The sequence below is a fragment of the Danio aesculapii genome, chromosome 16, assembly GCF_903798145.1.
Source record: "Danio aesculapii chromosome 16, fDanAes4.1, whole genome shotgun sequence".
NCBI classification, from domain to species: domain Eukaryota; kingdom Metazoa; phylum Chordata; class Actinopteri; order Cypriniformes; family Danionidae; genus Danio; species Danio aesculapii.
Window position 1 is genome coordinate 24,923,589 of NC_079450.1, and position 20,424 is coordinate 24,944,012.

Genomic DNA, 20,424 nt, shown 5'->3' on the forward strand with positions numbered 1-20,424 from the left:
CTTTCAATTATGTTCAACTGAATGAATGAAGTCAACATCAGGGCATTTTCTCAGAATGTGAGATGCTTTTTTAATCAGTTCCACGTGCACTATAAAGCAAAATTGCATATTAATGGCTGAAAGAATAAATGTTTTCCACTGATTTTTCTTCTTAGTCTGCGGTGTAGTGGATTAGTTCAGAATTTGTACTGTTCCTCTGTTTCGGGCTTCAGTGGCAGGCGTCCAGCTGTCAGATTCCATTTGTAAACACTGGAAGCCTCAACTGCAACCAAGCACATACTTCAGGGTTTTGGTAAAATATAAACATGTCACAAAAAGTAAAAGGCTGCTCTGCTCCCCTCAAAAATATTTTAGCTATGCACCAAATTGATTTTATTGCATTATTATAGTTTCTCCTCAATTTTTGTACACTTAAAACATTATTCATTAATTGTTGTTAAAGATGAACGGTTGTCTTATTGTTGGAAATAGCATCAAACACAACTAAAAAGGCGAGAAATGTTTTGAAATCCAGGCTGCAATAATAATAGTAGTAATTTAAAAAAACATGGAAATGGCTCCTTTAATGAGGCATCTATTTATATTTCACATTTAAAGACTCACAGTGATGCTCATTGTCTCAGACACCAGAATTAAAAGTTTCATAAAGATAATAGATTTTTATGGAGACCTGGAACTTCCTGTTCACTTCATACATGTCAACCCTCCCGTTTTTTGCTAGGACTCTCCCGTATTTTACCATTCTATCCCGTTATAATCCTATCATCAAGTATTTTCCCATATTTTTCCAAAATCTTTAATCTTGAAAGCACGTTGAAATTAATATTTTATTAATATTTTAAATGGCGTGTACAGAAGCTGATCTGGGATTGGTTTGTCATACAGAGCGCGTCCGTCAGTCAGCGCTTATACATGCGTTCGCTGATTCAGAGGTTGCATATAAAGGGCAATGATCGACACACAGCTTTAATGGAATTAAAGTGAATGCAGACATTTTTATATTCATTTCAACGTGCTTTCAAGATTAAAAATATTTAATATAAACACTTAATGATAGGATGATAGCGGGATAGAATGGTGAAATACAGGAGAATCCCGGCAAAAATGGGAGGGTTGACATATGAAATGAACAGGAGGTGTTTGTCAAACAACAGTTTTGAGAGGGAACACAAAACATATTTATGAGAGAATGCAAAAACTTTAAAAATATATATAAATCTTCCTATCACTCAGTTTTTTTTCCTCTGGCCAGTTGTTTTTTTCCTCCACCCATTTTTTTTTTCTTCCACCCATTTTTTTCCCCACCATCATGTCCCTTCGGCGGGTCTCCGTAGATTTTGGTATTGGGAATATTGTGAAGTGTATTTTTTTTTTTTTTTTTTGCAGTACTACAACACAATTTGAGTGTGAATGATTTAATAAATGGATTTGTGCCACTGTATTTTTCATTAGTGAAGCAATGTTGTTTCTATCAGAATCATGCATGGACTATTGATTTTTTTCTTTTATTGTTCTTTACCATTTTTACTTTGTTTGTATTTGCAAATATGTATTTGTAATTGCAAAAATTTACAGTATTTCACAGTATGTTCACATTTAAAATGGGGTGTTGAAAATCATATTTTACAGAATATGGTAATGCCAAGTATTTTTATTACAATATATAAAATTTACTGTCTCAGAAAAGTCCAACGTTTCAGTTCTTTTCTGCACATTTCATGCTGTAACTTTTTTTGTAGGCTAATATTTTTTTTAATTTTATGCTGCTAAATTAATCCAACAACAAAACAAAAACCATGTCTAAATTACTCTAGAAGAAGATCTATTGGTTTCTTCCTCTGATTGGTAAGTTCAGCCTCAGAATGAATGGCTTCATGTAATTTCATGTAATGCCATAATTACGCCTTTGTCAACATATAATTAAGACATTACAAATCTAAATATTAGTCATTTTGAACGTGAATTACTATGTTAGTATATATAACTGCTGTGAAAAGTTCACTTTCTAAATAACCCAGATGTTTTCAGGGGCGGATTTAACCAATAAGCAAGGTAAGCGGCTGCTTAAGGCCCAGGAAATCTTAAGTATAGAAGTATAAAGAAGTATAAATTTTACCTAAAAACTATATATTACATTGTTTTCTATCATATTTTGTTTGGGGAGAGTCAAACAAACCAAAGTTTAACTTAATATTATTTTTTATAAAACAACATTATAATAATGTAATGTAATAATAATATTGTGAATTAAAATGTTATTACATCTGCACAAATTTGTCCCCAAAAAATCCCCAATCATGCAGTCCAGCAGTCAAATTTATATAAAATATAGGCTATTTATTATTCTTAGTTGTAAATTCATTTTAGAAACCTAATAATTTAAAATGTAGAGATTATTAAGACCTAATCTCTACATTAACTAATCTCTGCATTAAGACAAAACAGCAAAGAATTTTGAGTGGTATAAAAACAGCTAAATAAATAAAAATGAAATAAAAGTATAAAGGTGCATTTTAGGACTGTTGGGCCCGATGGCAGGAATTGCTTAGGGCCCCAAATCATTAAATCCGCCCCTGGATGTTTTATTCCTCCCCTCTTGAAGGTTAAACTGAAGAAAGCTTCCAGCAAACTCCCTCTTCCAGCATCTGACGGACACACACAGACAGACAGACTGACGTAAAGCAGAGCGGAGTGCTGCTGATCGGCAGATCCGCGCGTGTCTCTCATCGACGACCGCTTGTGGATTGTACCTGTAGCAAACTACATTTCTTGTTTCAATGTATTTCTCTCAGGAATTTAGTAATGTGGAGACTCCTGTCGTGGATTCTTTTGACATCCAGTTTGCACCAGGTGAGGGTTTTATCACACTCTTTCTTGACTTATGCAGTAGCCAACGTGTGTTAAAGAAGGCATAATAAAGCTGCGGTTCTGTTCCTCAGTTTAATAAAATAGCCCATATTGCTTATTAAAACGCAAGAGCTCTTAAGTTTTAATAAGCGCATGGTTCAGCACAGACCTCTAATGCTTGAAGAAGTCAACTAAATCTTCTATAAAATGCACAGTGTTTAATTATGATGACAGTAGAGCAAATAATTGGTCATGTGACAGGAATCATGTGCTTTTAAAGTTCATGCGCATAGTTACTCTCTAACACATTAAAAAATCTATTGTTTTACTATTTTATTAAAAAAATTCTACAGTCCCTTTGACTTCCACTCCAGTTTTTTCATTTTATCTGGACTGATCGATTGGTGTGAGAGAAGGAACCAGTTCTGAGAATCAAAACTGAACTGAGAGAGGGATAGTTCACCCAAATATCAGAATTCTGTCAGCAATATCTAAGCTTGTTTGAATTTATTTATTTTGTTGAACCAAAAAGAAGATATACTAAAAAAAACATTGGAAACCATAGCCATTGACCTGCATATAGTATTAGTTTTTTCAACTATGGATGACAAAAAGTTTCTAACATTTTTCAAAATATATTCTTTTTGGGTTCAGAAAAAAAGAAACAGTTTGGAAACCTGAGAATGAGTAAATTGTGAGTACATTTTCATTTTAGGGTGAACTATTCCTTGAATACTTGTAATTCCACAGGAAGTGTACATATTGTGTAGACGGGAGGTATTTGTTTTCAAATGCACCATCTGTCTTAATGAAAATAGTGTATTCATATAAAATTAAAATTAGTGATTTGGCTGGAATATTGAATCATTAACTCAAACAAATTAATTAATAAACAAAGCGCCGCAGCTTTTCTCTGAGACACATATATTCTGCTCAATCTTTGTTTGAAACTATTTTTAACAGACAATATTGTTTCTGAAACTGAATGTGAACTTTTTGTTTGTTGAACTACTGTATAACATCAATATCACATTTGAGGTATTTGCAAAATGACATATATTATATTTTATTACTTAAAATGAAATAGTTGTGATTATACAAGGGGCATTTTTATGAATTTATTTACTTTTATAACTTGATTTAAATGGTCATTAACTGTGTTCTAAAAGTCTTTATTGTCCAGTGACTGCTTTTGGATGCCTAAGAAGACGTGGTTTAACCACAGAGAGAGAGAGATTCTCTATAATTTCACATTCTGTCTTGATAAAAAACTAATCCAGTGTATCCTCTGCTGTGAAGTTCTTAGAAACCTGTTTGAAAGGTCCAGATTCAAAATAATTGCAAATCAAACTCTCTGTCGCCCCAAAGTGGCTAAAACACGACATGTTCGTCTCTTCTCTTCCACACAGGCCAGTTTCCACAACTCCACAGACTCTCCTCTTATGACCACAGAATTGGACCCTTATAACCGAAATCGATACTGTAAATGGCCGTGTAAGTGTCCCAAGAGTGCCCTTGTTTGCCCACATGGGGTCAGTCTGTTGACAGATGGATGTGACTGCTGCAAGGCTTGTGCCAAGCAGGCAGGAGAGACCTGTAATGAGAAAGATATCTGTGACTATCATAAAGGACTTTACTGTGACTACAGCGCTGACAAGCCGAGGTACGAAAAAGGAGTGTGCGCATGTAAGTGACCCTGCATATTCTTTTTAGCTCCACTCTGTTTTATATGAAATAGCTGAATGTGGATTAGCTGAAATCTACAGTAAAATAGTTATAATAAAGAAAGATTTACTTTGATTTAATGTAAATACTGTAAAAGAATATGGAATTACAAATACAGTAGGATAAAAAATTAACCTAATTGCATAACAACTAAAGAAAATGTCAATTTAACATTTATTTATATGCAGACAATATATTTATTCAGTGCAGGATTGTGGCAAAGAATAATTAAATTCATCCTCTATAGAGGAATTACCAACCTATGTCACACATGACGCAAAAAAAAGACCGGTTGCAATAGCAAACATGTCGTATTGTGTGGTAGGATGCCAAATTCAACATTTAAGTTCTTAAACTTTACCGTCCACCACACTGCTTTTAATGCCAACCGCAGATGTCTTTGGCTAACAGCCATCATAAGAGCTAAATGGAGTAAGAAACTAATTAAAAATGCTCGACCCTGCAGTTCTCATTTCATATCAGGTAAGTTCACGCTATGCTGAATAATACACTTTACTCGTTTTTGATTGCTGCAATGATTTCAGCAAAAACAGTTAAATATAGTTAATTAAAGTGTGGACACTGAATGCTTAGAATGAAATGTAAAACTGTAAGTTCACATACCCTGCCGTACAGGTGCAGTCAGTTCGCTGTCAGAATGCAGTTGTTTTGCTTGTTGATGATTACCCAGGCTTTGTATAGCTCCGTCTTTTTTCCTTGTCTTTGGCTAGGCAGAACCTTGGTTTTTAGCATTATACAGTTTTGAATCTGGTAATCATGGAACATTATATCTTGCACATTACTGCACAGAACAAAACTGTTGGCATCCAAAGAAATTTCTAGCTGGATGCTTGGCCATTTCGTCAGATCCAATATCCATTGGGAGGGTGTTATCGCTAATGGACCTGTCAGACGAACGCCGCTTACTTTATCGTTAATTTTGCTGAATAACTGTGCTTATCACTGGGTGACAAGCTGTTATAATATGCTGAAAGCATTATGTATATAATATATATATATATATATATATATATATATATATATATATATATATATATATATATATATATATATATATATATTATGTAATTAATATAACTCAAATACATCAATAAACTCTGTATTGTATCGGATGTCATTCCCTCACTGGAAATGCTAGCGCTCCCGTTTTTTCTGCTACCTCTCTGCGCATGCATCCTGAATGTTTACAAACCGATAATTCATCTATTTGATTTTAAAACAAGAACTTTTTATTAAAAATAATTAAATTAGTCATTTATATGCTGTAAAAATTTATTAAATTAAAATTCAATATTTGTTTTGTCTAGGTGTGAATTAGACAAAATAAATCAAGGCTTTCAATGTGGTCATGACTTCTGGACCCCACAGTGTTTCAAATTTGAATTTATTATAAATATATAAATACAATATAAATGTATATAATTTTAAATATACACTTTTCAGTACAAACAAATTTAATGGCAAAAATCTCTTGTGTGTTTCAGATGTTATGGGCACAGGCTGTGAGTATAATGGTGTGATATACCGTAATGGCCAAAGCTTCCAGCCCAATTGTAAATACCGCTGTCTGTGTGTAAATGGGGCGATTGGATGTGTGCCTCTATGCACTGATTCATTGCCACCGCGAGTCTGGTGTCAGTCGCCCAAACGAGTGAAGATCCCAGGCCAATGCTGCGAAAAATGGATCTGCGAAGAGTCCCGTAAACCACGAAAGACCAACCCCAGACATGCCCCCGCAGAAGGTGAGCTGGTATTGATTGTTTGTTGTGAGGCACTTACAATCACGGAAATAAGTGTTGAACACTTCATGTTTTTTTCCTGGGAATAATATTTCTAAAGGAGCTGTTGACAAGGAATTGATCCATTGGAGTTTGGTTAAAAACCCAAACAATACAAACATAAAAATAAAACAAAACAAAAATTGGAAAAATTAGTTATGTGCAATAACAATGGAATGACACGAGGAGGAAGTACTGAACTACTGTAAAGTATTAAATACTGTATATGAATGTTTTTTTTAGTGATGGCAGCTTAAAGAAATGAAATATGATCTTTAGTTTGTATTTTCTATTAGATTCAGGTCAGGTTGTTGGCTGGGCCATTCTACAGCTTGATCCTTGGCTGTGTTTTAGATCATTGTCTTGCTGTAATGTTCAGCCTGGTTTCATTTTCATATAATGTAGATGTTGGACCGAAGCAGCTAATATTCTGTTACAATGATGAAAGGCAGAGGGTTACTGAAAAACGGAGAGATATGAGCTGCTGTCTGGGCTTTCACTGCCTTTCTACACCTTCCTTTCTTCGTGTGTTCAATACTTTTTCCCTGTGTCTTTTATTTTATGACACATAATTGTAAACGAATTAGTTTTGTTTTCTTTGCATATATGGATTTCTTTGGTTGTCACCAACCTTTGGTGAAGACTTCAACACCTTTAAAAAAGTGTTTTCTGAGAAAAAAAACATTTTTTGTGTGTTAATTTCCCTCACTGTATATTGTTTTACTTTAGGAATCTCACACTGCTTCTTCATGTCTTTTTCAGTGTCCACTAATGATATTTGGCACAACAACTGCATTGCCCAGACTACCCCGTGGAGTCCCTGCTCAAAGACCTGTGGACGGGGCGTTTCACTGCGCATCTCTAATGAAAATGCTGGCTGTGTGATGGAGAAAGAGTCTCGACTCTGTAACCTCCGACCCTGTGAGGTGGACATCACCAAACACTTCAGAGTGAGGAATTCATTTTACTGTAGTTTATTTCTATTGTATTGAATTCACTTACCCAACGACATGGACAATAGATGGATGAACAGACATGTATTTAGACAACTGACTGGCAGACAGACAGATATGCAGACAATAGCTTGGCAGACAGACAGATAATTCATTGATCGACATACATACAGTATATACACTCTCTGGCTACTTTATTAGGTACACCTTACTAGTTCTGGGTTGGACCCCTTTTTGCCTTCAGAACTGCCTTAAACCTTTGTGGCATAGATTCAACAAGGTACTGGAAATATTCCTTAGAGATTTTGGTCCATATTGACATGATAACATCATGCAGTTGCTGCAGATTTGCCTGCAGCACATACATGATCCAAATCTCCCGTTCCACCACATCTCAAATGTGCTCTATTGGATAGTGATCTGGTGACTGTGGAGGCCATTTGAGTACAATGAACTCATTGTCATGTTCAAGAAACCAGTCTGAGATGATTCACACTTTGACATGCCGCGTTATCCTGCTGGAAGTAGCCGTCAGAAGATGGGTACACTGTGGTCATAAAGAGATGGACATGGTCAGCTACAATACTCAGGTAGGCTGTGGCGTTGACACAATGCTCAGTTGGTACTAATGAGCCCAAAGTGTGCCAAGAAAATACCTACCACCCCATTACACCACCACCAGCAGCCGGAACCGTTAATACAAGGCAGGATGGATCCATGCTTTCATGTTACCGACGCCAAATTCTGACCCTACCATCTGAATGTCGCAGCAGAAATCAAGACTCATCAGACCTGGCAACGGTTTTCTAATCTTCTATTGACCAATTTTCGTGAGCCTGTGCGAATTGTAGCCTCAGTTTTCTGTTCTTAGTTGACAGGAGTGGCACCCGGTGTAGTTTTCTGTTGCTGTAGCCCATCCGCCTCAAGGTTTGACGTATTGTGCATTCAGAGATGCTCTTCTGCACACCTCGGTTTTAACGAGTGGTTATTTGAGTTACTCTTGCCTTTCTATCAGCTGGAATCAGTGTGGCCATTCTCCTCTGACCTCTGGCATCAACAAGACATTTTTTTTGTTTGTTTTATTGTTTGTTTTTATGTATTTTTATGTATTTTTACTATAATTAAAAAAAATGCTTCTTGATTTAAGAATTTATAGATATATAGACCACAAACATGCAAGACAAATAAATGGGATAGATGTGCATATTTACAGACATACAGGCATTAGATGGACAGACAGGCTGGCAAGTACAGTATGTAGATGATAAATAGGCAGAACAACATAATGTCGGGAGACAGTCAAATATATAGACAATAAACAGACATATACAGACAATAGATAGCTACAGACACAATAAATAGGCAGACAGACCTGTTTTCAGATGATTGATTGATTGATTGGCAGGCAGATGTAAATCTAGATAGACAGACAGAAAGATACATAGATGACACATAGACATGCAGACAGAAGCATATACAGACGGCAGACAGACAAACAGATGAGCAAACAGGCCATATATGTATGATATACGGAAACATAAACAATTGACAGTTATGATAGACAGAATTATTGATTGATTTGTTGATTGAACGCTTGACTTTCTGTCTTATCTCTTACTCAGCCAGGTAAAAAATGCCTGAACATCTACCGCGAGCCAGACTTTCAGAACTTCACCATCTCAGGCTGCATCAGTAAGAAGGCCTATTGGCCTAAATACTGTGGTGTCTGCACCGATGAGCGCTGCTGCATCCCCTACAAGTCCAAAACCATCGAGGTGGAGTTTGAGTGTCCAGATGGAGCACTTCTCATCTGGAAATACATGTGGATCAACGCCTGCTTCTGCAACCTCTCCTGCAGGAATCCAAATGATATTTTTGAAGATCTGGAGCAGTACTATGAGTTTAATGAGATTGTTAACTAGTTTACAAAGAGCCAAGTGCAGTCTCTTTATATGGGATCCTTGTGCTCATATTTGTATTCCATGAAAAGCATCAGTGACACTAACAGGGATGCTCTAGTCCAGGGGTATCCAAACTCTGTCCCAGAGGGCCGGTGTCCTGCAAAGTTCAGTTCCAACCCCTATCAGACTCACCAGGGCTAATTAATCAAGCTCCTAGGCTTTCTAGAAACATCCTTGCAGGTGTGTTGAGGCAAGTTGGAGCTAAAATCTGCAGGACAACGGCCCTTCAGGACAGAGTTTGGACACCCCTGCTCTAGAAAGAATCATTCAATGTTAATTAGAGATCATTTCAGATGATTTATGAATGAACATCAACACTGTTACTCATATTGAGAAAACTTGTAAAGTAACGTCAGTATGTTAAAAGAGGATTCTAATGCATGCATAATGGAAGATTTATGTTAAATTTGAGAAGTATTACATTTAAGATGTTTTGTAGACTTACTGCTACTGCCAAGTTCCCAAGAATTTTTTTAGTTATTACAAATATATGTTGTGTTCAACGATAAAAGGAGTTCTCCTTAAAGGAATTTAAATAATACATTCTAAATATATATATATTTTAGTCTAAAAAACTGTGTTTTAAAATGTGTTTTTGTCCTTATAATGTAGCATTCTGAAATACACATACAAGAGAAATGTCTGTGATATTTTTACTGTTCAGACATTTATTTTGTCATCACTGTTAATGTTTAATTCTAGAAATATGCAAGAAAGGTATCTTTTCTAATAAAAAGACATTTTCTTATCTGTATAATTTTGCTTTTTAAATGTATTTATTACTCATTATATAGCAATTAATATGATGTGATAGAGCAATTTAAAATTAATGTAATTGATTGTGTAACATTAATGTAAACATTATTGTACTTTGTTATAATGTTCTGGGTGTTAAACATTATACAGCAGGCTGGCTTTATATTACGTTATTAGTTATATTTTATTGATACAGTAAAATACAATCTTACTACATTCAGATAAATTTTACAGTATACTTGCACAACCAGAAATGATTCAGAAATGTCAAGTGTGATGTAAACAGCTCTCATTCTAAACTAACACTAAGCATTACTATCAGGCAAATGACACTATCAATTACACGTGAGTTAAAGCAGTAATAAATTGTGATGTATAAAAAAAAAACAGGCATTCATTCACATACACACACCTTATTTTACACTCCTCTAGTAGCTTATACTTTCTCACAGCAAACTGTACATGTAACATAAGCCCTCTTTACACAATCAGTATAAAATATTACATATTGCACATTGTAGGAAAACAGCTGTTTGCTGGTTCAGAATAGGATATTTAAAGTAGCCCTATGTGCAAAATTAGTTTTCTTTGAGGACTATGGCTACTGTAAAATCCCTTGTGATAAACATCAATGATACATGAAACATTTTAAACAGCTTCAGTAAATTTCAGGTCTAGGTTAAACTGCTGAGGTGTGTTATCACGTTCAGCAGGTCAACTCGACGGAAACTGAGTGACCCGATGAACTGTGCTCCGCACAGGCGCTTTCCATGGACACATCCGTGTGGGACCGTCCGCGGTGCTCGTCCGTTGTGCCGCTGCGGGTCCGGTTGGAGGAGTTACTGGCCGTACGAGATCGAGCCAGACGGGTCATACTTGCAGAGGGCACTGTGAAGCAGAGAGAAGACGGTATTATCAAATATTAATTTCAGCAGTAGTAATTTAAGTAGCTGTTGTGATGCTAAAAACAATGCGTTCTTACTGTAGCCCATGCCCTGGATGAAATATTTGAAAGCTTCTATCAGTTTGCCAGGCTGTAAAAGAACACAAACAATGTAAATTCACTGTAAAAGTCAATATAATCTAAATTAAGAATCTTAAATCACTCAAATTATACCTGGTCAACTTGAGGCAGGCCACCACAGTCAGCCATCTTGAAAACCAAAGTATAGATTAAGTATGTATAGGCTATTGATATATTAAAATATCTGTCCTATTTTACAATAAATGTTATATTTGATATATTTATAACTATCTATTTTTTTTTATAAAATCAAATAATAATGAAATAATGTCGTTATAAATGCTATTTGAAAAAATATTTATCAGTACATGACATGTTTGGTCACTGACCTTGAGAAAAGTGGTCGTTGTTGGATTCATTCTGGAGTTGCTGTCAACCTGTGAGGTAAAATATTTATAATATAAACATTATTTAAAGTTTTGCTTAAAAATATTAATCATAGGCTATAAATAACTTATAATAAACATAAAGTAACTCACTACAGCATCCACAGCTGGAGAATTATCACCCACTATGAGCAAAGCTGGACACCTAAAAAAGAAAACCCAGTAAAGTAAGGTATAACGCAATGCACCAGTCAAAATCAGTATGTCTACTGTCATCATGTGGGACCTACTGAAGGGTTTTTGCATTAACGTTTCCTCCTTGTACTGGTCTCTCTATCTCCAGATCCTTTCGGCTGAGAAATGATGGGGAAATTATGTTACTTATTAACAAAATGAATTGCTTTCTCTACTTCACTGCAGAATATGAAAGTATATGAGCCATTGCTGACACAGATGTCATTAGTGATACCTTTTGTAGGACTTGACGAACTGTTGCAGGTTGGACTGGTTAATGTTGTTCATGAGCTGACGAAAGGTTGCGATTAGTTCGTGGTTGTTGTGAATCTCCTCCTACAACATTAGAAAAGGTTTGAGAATTATTTTGCAGGTAATATATTTTAATTAAATTATTAAAATAAGTCTCATCATCAGTTCTCACCTTCCCAAACAGGTGTGAAATGACAGAATCAGGGAGAGCATGAGTCCAGCTTGTAATCTGTTGAGGATATTACGCTTTAGTGAGGATTTGTGTTCATGAGTTTAATAATCATAAGAATGCAAATGTTGCAAAAAGAATTACCTTTTGTGCTGCCCAGTCCATGAAACCCTCTGCCTGAGTGCTCATATTAATCAGAACAAGACCTTCAACCATGTCTGGATGTTTTAGCTTTTGGACATAAAAGCAAGAACATCAATCATTAATACAAAAATATGACCATATATTGCTCTTTGTGCTGAAGAAACATTCTAGTGTATTAACAAACAAGTTGGCAAGAATAATGAGCAGGATTATTTCAACACTGAATTTTAATCTGTGTTATTCAAGACCATTCAAATTTCAACTGTGAGAAAAAGCCTCTGAAACTCACTGCAAAGCGGGAGAGGATATTGGCTCCAGCACCGACCCCCATTCCAATCACACTCTTTAGGCTAAAAAGAGAAAAGGAGCACACCTGTGTCACTAAACATGAACGCCAAACCTCAAAGATAAGATTTAACCAGGGTTTCCACAGGTCATGGAATTTCTGGAATGTCATGAAATTTTAATGTCAATTCCAGACACAATTATATATATATATATTAAATCATATAGTATCAATCATTTTTTTGTTTGTTGATTTAAATTTTAGTTTCCATTTACCAATAGGTTGTTTTTCTATATTTTTTATTGTATTAATTCACGCCTGTTGTGAAGATTATGTTCATTTTCAGCTCCATTTTGTTCCTTTCACGTTCATTAATTGGCAATCTCTTATCTCAACTACAGTCAAATATTGTACCTGTTAATTAAGGTTAACATGCCAGTACCTCAGTTTTTTTTTTGCAAAACCTAAGGTAAATTTTCAATTGTTGTTCTCATAGTGGCTTTTAAAGCCCTGAAAGATGATATCCACACTGTAAAAAAATCTGTTATTTTTACGGGTGCTTTTTCGGTAGCTGGAGTGCCGCAAAAAAGTAAAATAACGGCCATTAAATTACAGACATTTACCGTAAAATAACATACAGTAAATCACAGAAATGTACTTAAATTTCCGGTAAATTTCTGTAATTTACTGTCTGATATTTTACGGTAAATGTCTGTAATTTAACAGTGGTTATTTTACTTTTTTTTTGGCACACCATCTGGCGGAAAAAAAAAAAAAACAGATTTTTTTTTAAGATATTCAAACTATTTTATATTATGCAAAACACAACATCCATTAATTATAGGTCATTGAAATTTGGAAAATTGGGAATTTGCTGTTCGGCTAATAGTGGGAATCCTATTTAACCACCTGAGATGATTCAAAACTGAGCCTTAAAGTCTTACCCAAAATGATTGAGGACCATAGGAAGGCTCTCAGAAAGCTGATCCATTGAAGGGTAGGTATAGCTACAAAAAAGAAGAAACAACAACAGACATTTATTTTTCAACCTCACACATGTGGAACAATATGGAGGTCAAACACTATCCAATCAAACACCGTCCAATCAAACAGCACGACAGAGTAATTAGGATCCAGGCATTAGCGAGGTCATAATCTGTCTGGAATGGATGTTGCTCTGGAGGGTTTGGATTATATGTGATGGATGTCATGCTGTAGCAGATGGCGGATCAAAAACATGCTCTGTTCCTCTCAGACCCTATAAGTGACACGCTGACCTACATTCTGCCAGTCTGGTGCCATAGGGTGCTGATTAAAGCTGTCTGCGGTATATTTGCTTGAAGCAGATCGGCTACGATTGAGCAGATTTGAAATGGATTTCCTGTCTCAGAAGTTGGGGACGTTTAATGCATCTTTGTTTACGGAATGAGTTAGAGTGACTCCCTACTGGATGCTCTGGAGATGTAAATCTTCATGCTATTATAAATCTGGAAGCAAAATGACCCCTGACTCACTCTGTGGAGAGCGTGCTGGCACCCTCCTGCTGTCCTGGGGCATCAACATGGCACACAGCGAAGTGTTGCAAGATCTCATGCATGTCTTTGTGATGAAACATTGACTCAAAACAGCTCTTATCTGCAGAAGAGGGAAGACAGAAACTGTGTTAATAAGAAGCATTGATGTTCGAACACAAAATCTTCAGGCAATTAAAAAAATAACATAACAAAAACTGTTGTGTAAAAGATTGCATTGTATTTATGGTTTCTTTTAAAAGCAGATTGAAAACAAAAGCTTCTTACGATTCAGTCCGATGTCATGGAAGGTCAGGATGGTGGGACGGTTGCCCTTTGGGACACCCTTCATGGTGCAATGCACCCTTCCAAAGGAGGTCTCCACATCATCCTCCTACAAAAGCAACATTATGGTCAGGTTTGTAACATCTTGTGAATTCTGTTGTTTTGTCATTAATTAATATGTGTTCAAGAATTGTTCAATCAAATAAAGTAGGAGACTTTTGCAATGCTTTAGTGCCTTTAAATAATGGAGAGAAAATTCTAGATCTCATGTTTTCTTTGTGGCTACAACTCTGGAACAAAGTGACCTTAAAATTTACTGTCGGATCTCTGGATTTGCCATTTATAGATTTGTGTTTCAATATAATCTTCAGTTATGTTTTATCTTAGGAACAAAATGTAGAATAAGAATATTATCATTTAAGACATTTATTTGAAACGAATCAAGCAAAAAAAAAAAATGACAATAGATTTTTATATATTTAACTGCCCCAAATGTAATGTTTCATAAGTATTTCATTCTTTATGTTATTATATATATATATATATATATATATATATATATATATATATATATATATATATATATATATATATATATATATATATATATACATATATATATATATATATATATATATATATATATATATATATATATATATATATATATATATATATTAACTTTAATTAACTTTAATTAAATATAAAATTTAATTTATAGCTGTTATAAGCAAATAATGACTGAAAAGTGGTCTCTTAAGTTTTTATTCCAGAGTTATATATGGTTTTGGCTAATTACTTTGCTAAAGATGAGTGAATTATTTAGTTCATACAAAAAAAAATCTTAATCCACCTTAAAATCTGTATGAAAATAAAATCTGTATAAAAACTAATGGTGTCTCATTCAATTTACAGACATTTCCTTCAACTCTAAAACACAGCAAAATGTAATCCATAATTCAAAATAAAGGTAAAGCACTGTAAAAAAATCTGTATAAAAATGTAGAAAATTCTTTCATGAACATGGTTCACATTAAGCTGCATTTTCCAAACTGTCGTCCTAAATAGCCTTCTTATTCTGCATAAACACACCAAAACACCTTGAGCGGACATAGTAAAGCTGCAGGACAGTAAACAACACAAATCCCATCAAGAGACAGCAAACATCAAAACAACATGTCATCACATTTGAAAGACTAATCAAATCAATAGAATCATATCTGAACTCACAGTGATGTCCAGCTCAAAGACACTGCTCTCAGAGTCCTCCAGTACCATGGTTATTATAGTTGCTGTATAGGTGCTGAAAGATTTGAGTAGATCCTGTTTTATTGCTGCTTCAAGCTTGGAGTTGCACAGAATGCACTGAGCTCTGGGTTTTATATCCCCTTGTTTACAGTGTGGCGCAAACGTCCCGCTCCCAGCATGCTTTGCTCGGTGGCCAGAAGGAGCCTAATTCTTAAAGGATGGAGAGCTCTGCAAATTGGATCAGTAAGTTAAGCTGGACATTGGCATCGCTGAGGGTGTCCCACCTTTTAGGTTTTCCCAAGGTATGTAAACATTTTGTGAATGAAGCATGTGACATCTTGGGAGTTTGGAGAATCCATTGTAATGGCTGTTTTATTATGCAATGCTCCATTGCTTCACTAAATTTATTTATGAACTTCAAGTGCATAAAAATAAATAGTCATATTATGTCACTCCTTTGAAAGAAAAATATTGCCATCATTTAATGTATTTTGAAAGGAATTTAAAAAAGTAATAATAATAATTTATTTGTACTATAATTATTTGATAAAATAACTAATAATGTTTTTTTTCTCTAAATAGTGATACAGATTTTTAGAATAAATTAGTATTATGTTAATATTTCTAAGATGAATTTTTAAAAATTATAGTCAAATTTGATTGTGTTTTAATTTGTAAGCTATACTGGACAAAATTTAGAATAAGAGTTTAGTATTATTATTTAAAACATTTATTTGAATTTAAACAAAAATAATGACGGTAGGTTTTCATATACTAGCCCAAGTTTAATTCGAAAGACCCACCCCCCTACTGACAAAGTCCAGAATTTGGCCTTATATGAGCTCATTTGTCCCATTTTTGACAGTATGCCATCATAAATTGTGAAAATAACTAATAAAAGAAGGCTTTTTGACTAATTGAATTTTTAATTATTCAGATTTACAAATTCTGACTGAGAAAATGAGCTGGCCAGTTTGTTATTTACCTACAGGCTATAGTTTTTAATATGTTTTAACAGATTCCTAGTTGTTTTTTTTTTAATGTTGCATGATAATAAATTTGTATTTTTTAAAGTATTTTTTTATACTTCTTTATAAAAAATTTTTTTAGAAATATTCTAATCTCATAACATTATTCCTAACATTATTTATAAGCTATTATATTTATTATAATAACTTACAGTAGCTTAAATGCACGTTTCTAAATAAACACTTTGACAAAATTGTGGGAAATATTTTTGTTGTATCAAAAAGTGTGGTTATGATCACCATCAGACAAGATAATCCAGTTAAGATTAGTGCCTAAAATGTCACTAAAATGCAGTATTTGAACTTCATAATCAGTGGTGGAAAGAAAATCATACTCAAGTAAAAGTACCATTACTTGCCCAAAAATGTAATGCAGTTAGAGTAAAATTATCTGTTGTAAATATAAGCGTAAAAAATTTACCTTTCAATAATACTCAAAAGTATTGAGTATTATGCTGTGAAAGTATCTGATGCGTTTACATGCAATTTGTGTTTGAATGTGTAAACATAACATTCTGTAGTGCATTTAGTTATTGTTTAAAGCCATTTGGCAATTTCAGTCATTTTACAGTAGGCATCAGTCATCTTCTCATCAGTGATGTACATCTAAACATCTCAGTCATTGTTTGTGAAGATTTTGGACATCTTTTTGGACACTTTTACTTTTTTAGGTGTTCCAACAGTACAGTTTACTGTTTGCTGGATTTATAAAGTGTGTATGTCTTGAGGTTGTATATGATGCAATTAAGTTTCTATGTGCGATTTAATTGGACAAGAATCACAGGACTGATTATTCTATTTCAGCCAATCCCCATAGACAAGAAAAATAAAATAAAGTAGAAAGTAAAAGTACCAATACAGCGCTAACAATTTACTCAAAAACAACTTATTAAAGTACAATTCCTGAAAAAAAAGAGTAATTTGAGTATACATACATTTGAATATACATACCATCAGACCAAAGCATTTTTATATTGTTGAAAGCTATACAGAACTGTAATGAAATAAGGATTAAAAGATTAAGGAACACAATGAAAATAGTTTTACATCTGTTTTTTTATGTAAAATGAAACATTTATGTTTGATAAAAGCTTTTAAAATTAGAATAAAAAAGTTAAATAGTCGATACATGGGATAGAATCACATGAGGAGGAATTAAAAATGACAATGAATGAACTTTAAAAAAAAAAAATCATAGTCAGATATCAATGTTTAATGAATGTTTCACTCTTGTTTTCTGTTTTCTCCATTTCTCCATGTCGACATGCCTCTAAAAATTCAGAAATGCATTAAATATATAAAAAAAAGGTTTGGTCTAAAAAAAGCATCAAGAGATCAGCGTGCACATCAGGCACGTAGTCATGGGCTTGATCTTAGAGCAGTTGAACTGAAGCACTTTGTTTACAGTGTCCATCATCAGAGGAACAGCGTTAAGCTCATTTAGCAGAGCGACAGGAGTGAAGCGGTTCAGGGCAGATGGCATTTCTGTAGTGCAGACGTCACCGGCCAGAGCATCACGCTGTCCTGGAAAGAAGAGCACTAAAATCTGCTTGGAGGATCAGTGGGACAAACAAGCTGTTTCTTGTCACTGACATACAACCAACGGCTGCTGGTAAAGCAGTAGTTCACCCACACAAAAAATCCCTTTTTACTCAACAATTAAAACTTTACAATTAGAAATACTGTTTCATTCATTCATGTGAGTTCAGACATTTTAGATTATCAGAATATTTTAGATCATAACTTCCAATATTTTAGTTGAGTTTAGCTAAAGTGGTTGTTTTTTTGTGGTTGAGATTTGTCTTAAAGTCAGATGATTTGCATATTTGAAATCATTTCCAATGTTTTAAATGCAAAATGAAATATTTTGTAATTGTGTTTGTTTGAGTGTCAATAGATCAAAGATAAAAGCTATGATATATACATTTAAACATAAATACAATTCATAAAGTAACATTTATATTTAGGACAAATTAATAGGCATACTGTAGTCAACTGTCAACCTAATAACAGTATAATACTGTAAACCAAATCTACAGAAGCACACTGGCAATAATGTTCCTCTATAAACCCTTTGAATGAGTTTATGGTTTGACACAAAAGAAAATATTATGAAGAATGTTGAAGTAACAAAACAACCACTGACATCCAAAGTAGGAAAAAGTGCGTACTATTAAAGTCAATGTCTATCAGCTTCCAACATTCCTCAATAATATTTTTTGTGTGTGTTTGTTCATCAAAAGAGCTATGGGTAAGCTATCAATTTAAAGATTTAGCAAATACGTATGCATTGTTGCTATCTTTCATAAATCTGTAATTTTTTTTCAATATAACTGATGTCTGTCAGTAAATAAGTGGAGGTGAGGCATGTGTGATCCTCATCAATGAGGATAGTGTCAGTCCTTCTGCTGTGGAAACAGATGGCTGTTTCATTCTCTGGAAAACCCAAAAGACTATTATGCAGATTGGCTCTTAAACAGACTCACCTGGTTTAAAATATGGTTGTTTAATAGAAGAGAAAATCATATTAAATGTTTTTGAACATTTTTTTTAAATGTCTCAAATAATGTAATTACAATTGTATTTATTATTATTATTATTATTATTATTATTATTATTATTATTATTATTATTATTATTATTATTATTATTATTATTATGTAATCAGTTGCAGCAACAATAGTAGAAAATGAAAGGTCATAATAATTCCAACATTTATTATTAATGTTTTTAAATATGCAGTCAAGTGCCAAATTATTCTACCCCAAAAATATTGGATGCAATTAAACTTAGATTTACACACGTGAGTTAAAACAACTGTATTACAAATACCCAAGCTAAATATTAAAGTTGATTAAATATGTTATTTGACTTTTAAAACAGATAATAAAGAATAAAAAGAAGCGTCATAATAGATTTACCCAAGCTAAATTTTAATGTTGATCAAATAAATAATTATTTAAATTAAATAGTTATTGATTACAATAAATAATCAAGTAATCAAGAAGCATATTTATATACACCCAAGCTGAACATTTCAAGTTATCAAAGAAAAAAATGCATTTATTATAAAAATGGCTGGAAGAGCATCCGTTGCGTAAAACATGCATGTGCCAGAATAGTTGGCGGTTCATTCCGCTGTGGCGACCTCTGAAATAGAGACTAAGCTTAAGTAAAACGAATGAATGAATATTGTAATTACACCTTTTAATTATACAAAAACTAATATTTTCATTAAATATACAAAATATAATGAAAATAAGCATATTTAATATACCACCCTAAGTTTTATATGAACAAAAAGTTTTACTTTTTAAATCTATATATTTATGTTGTTAATAAATGTCCCATTGTTATGCTATTGTTTACTAATGTCTTTTCTGGTCTCAGAAATTCAATCTGAAAAATGCTTTAAAAAGCATGTGTAGCCAACTGTTAATTTAAGCCAAACAATAGTGTCGTTTCCTTCAGAGGTCACAACTGACGTGGAGCATCCATCTGTTGCTGCACATAAGTGTGTGTGTGTGTGTGTGTGTGTGTGTGTGTGAACCTCATCTTTTATTAGGTAATGACCTGCATAAAATTTAAACCAGACAGACTACTTAAAGGATAATGCATCGATAAATGTAATGACCTCATTATAGATGTTTCAGTATTATGAAACAAAATTATAAATAAATATGTAAATTATTATATAATAAATATTCAAAATTATTTAATGAATAGCCAATATAAAATATAGAATACATTTAATTATATACATGTATTTAAATATAGATATTAATGTATAAATTAATCATTAATAAAAAAAAACATTTTTCATTTGTATTCAATAGTTATACATTAATAGTATACATTTAATGTAATGTAATTATG

The 20,424-nt window shown here is 33.6% G+C and overlaps 2 protein-coding genes across 2 annotated transcripts; one reads left to right on the plus strand and one right to left on the minus strand.

The window, feature by feature from the left end:
• Nucleotides 1-2,635: 2,635 nt before the first annotated feature.
• ccn4b (cellular communication network factor 4b) lies at nt 2,636-9,748 on the plus strand. Its single transcript, XM_056475445.1, has 5 exons — nt 2,636-2,850; nt 4,257-4,533; nt 6,078-6,335; nt 7,134-7,321; nt 8,947-9,748. The coding sequence occupies exons 1-5, from the start codon at nt 2,803-2,805 to the stop codon at nt 9,244-9,246; spliced, it is 1,071 nt and encodes a 356-aa protein (XP_056331420.1). The 5' UTR covers nt 2,636-2,802; the 3' UTR covers nt 9,247-9,748.
• A 943-nt stretch (nt 9,749-10,691) lies between these two features.
• Nucleotides 10,692-15,563, minus strand: ndrg1b (N-myc downstream regulated 1b). The gene is made up of 14 exons (XM_056475444.1): nt 15,503-15,563; nt 14,276-14,381; nt 13,991-14,111; nt 13,421-13,483; nt 12,480-12,540; nt 12,191-12,277; nt 12,050-12,106; nt 11,861-11,961; nt 11,682-11,744; nt 11,545-11,596; nt 11,395-11,442; nt 11,159-11,194; nt 11,024-11,075; nt 10,692-10,929 (listed from the first exon to the last, which is right to left on the minus strand). The coding sequence occupies exons 1-14, from the start codon at nt 15,548-15,550 to the stop codon at nt 10,748-10,750; spliced, it is 1,077 nt and encodes a 358-aa protein (XP_056331419.1). The 5' UTR covers nt 15,551-15,563; the 3' UTR covers nt 10,692-10,747.
• Nucleotides 15,564-20,424: the final 4,861 nt, after the last annotated feature.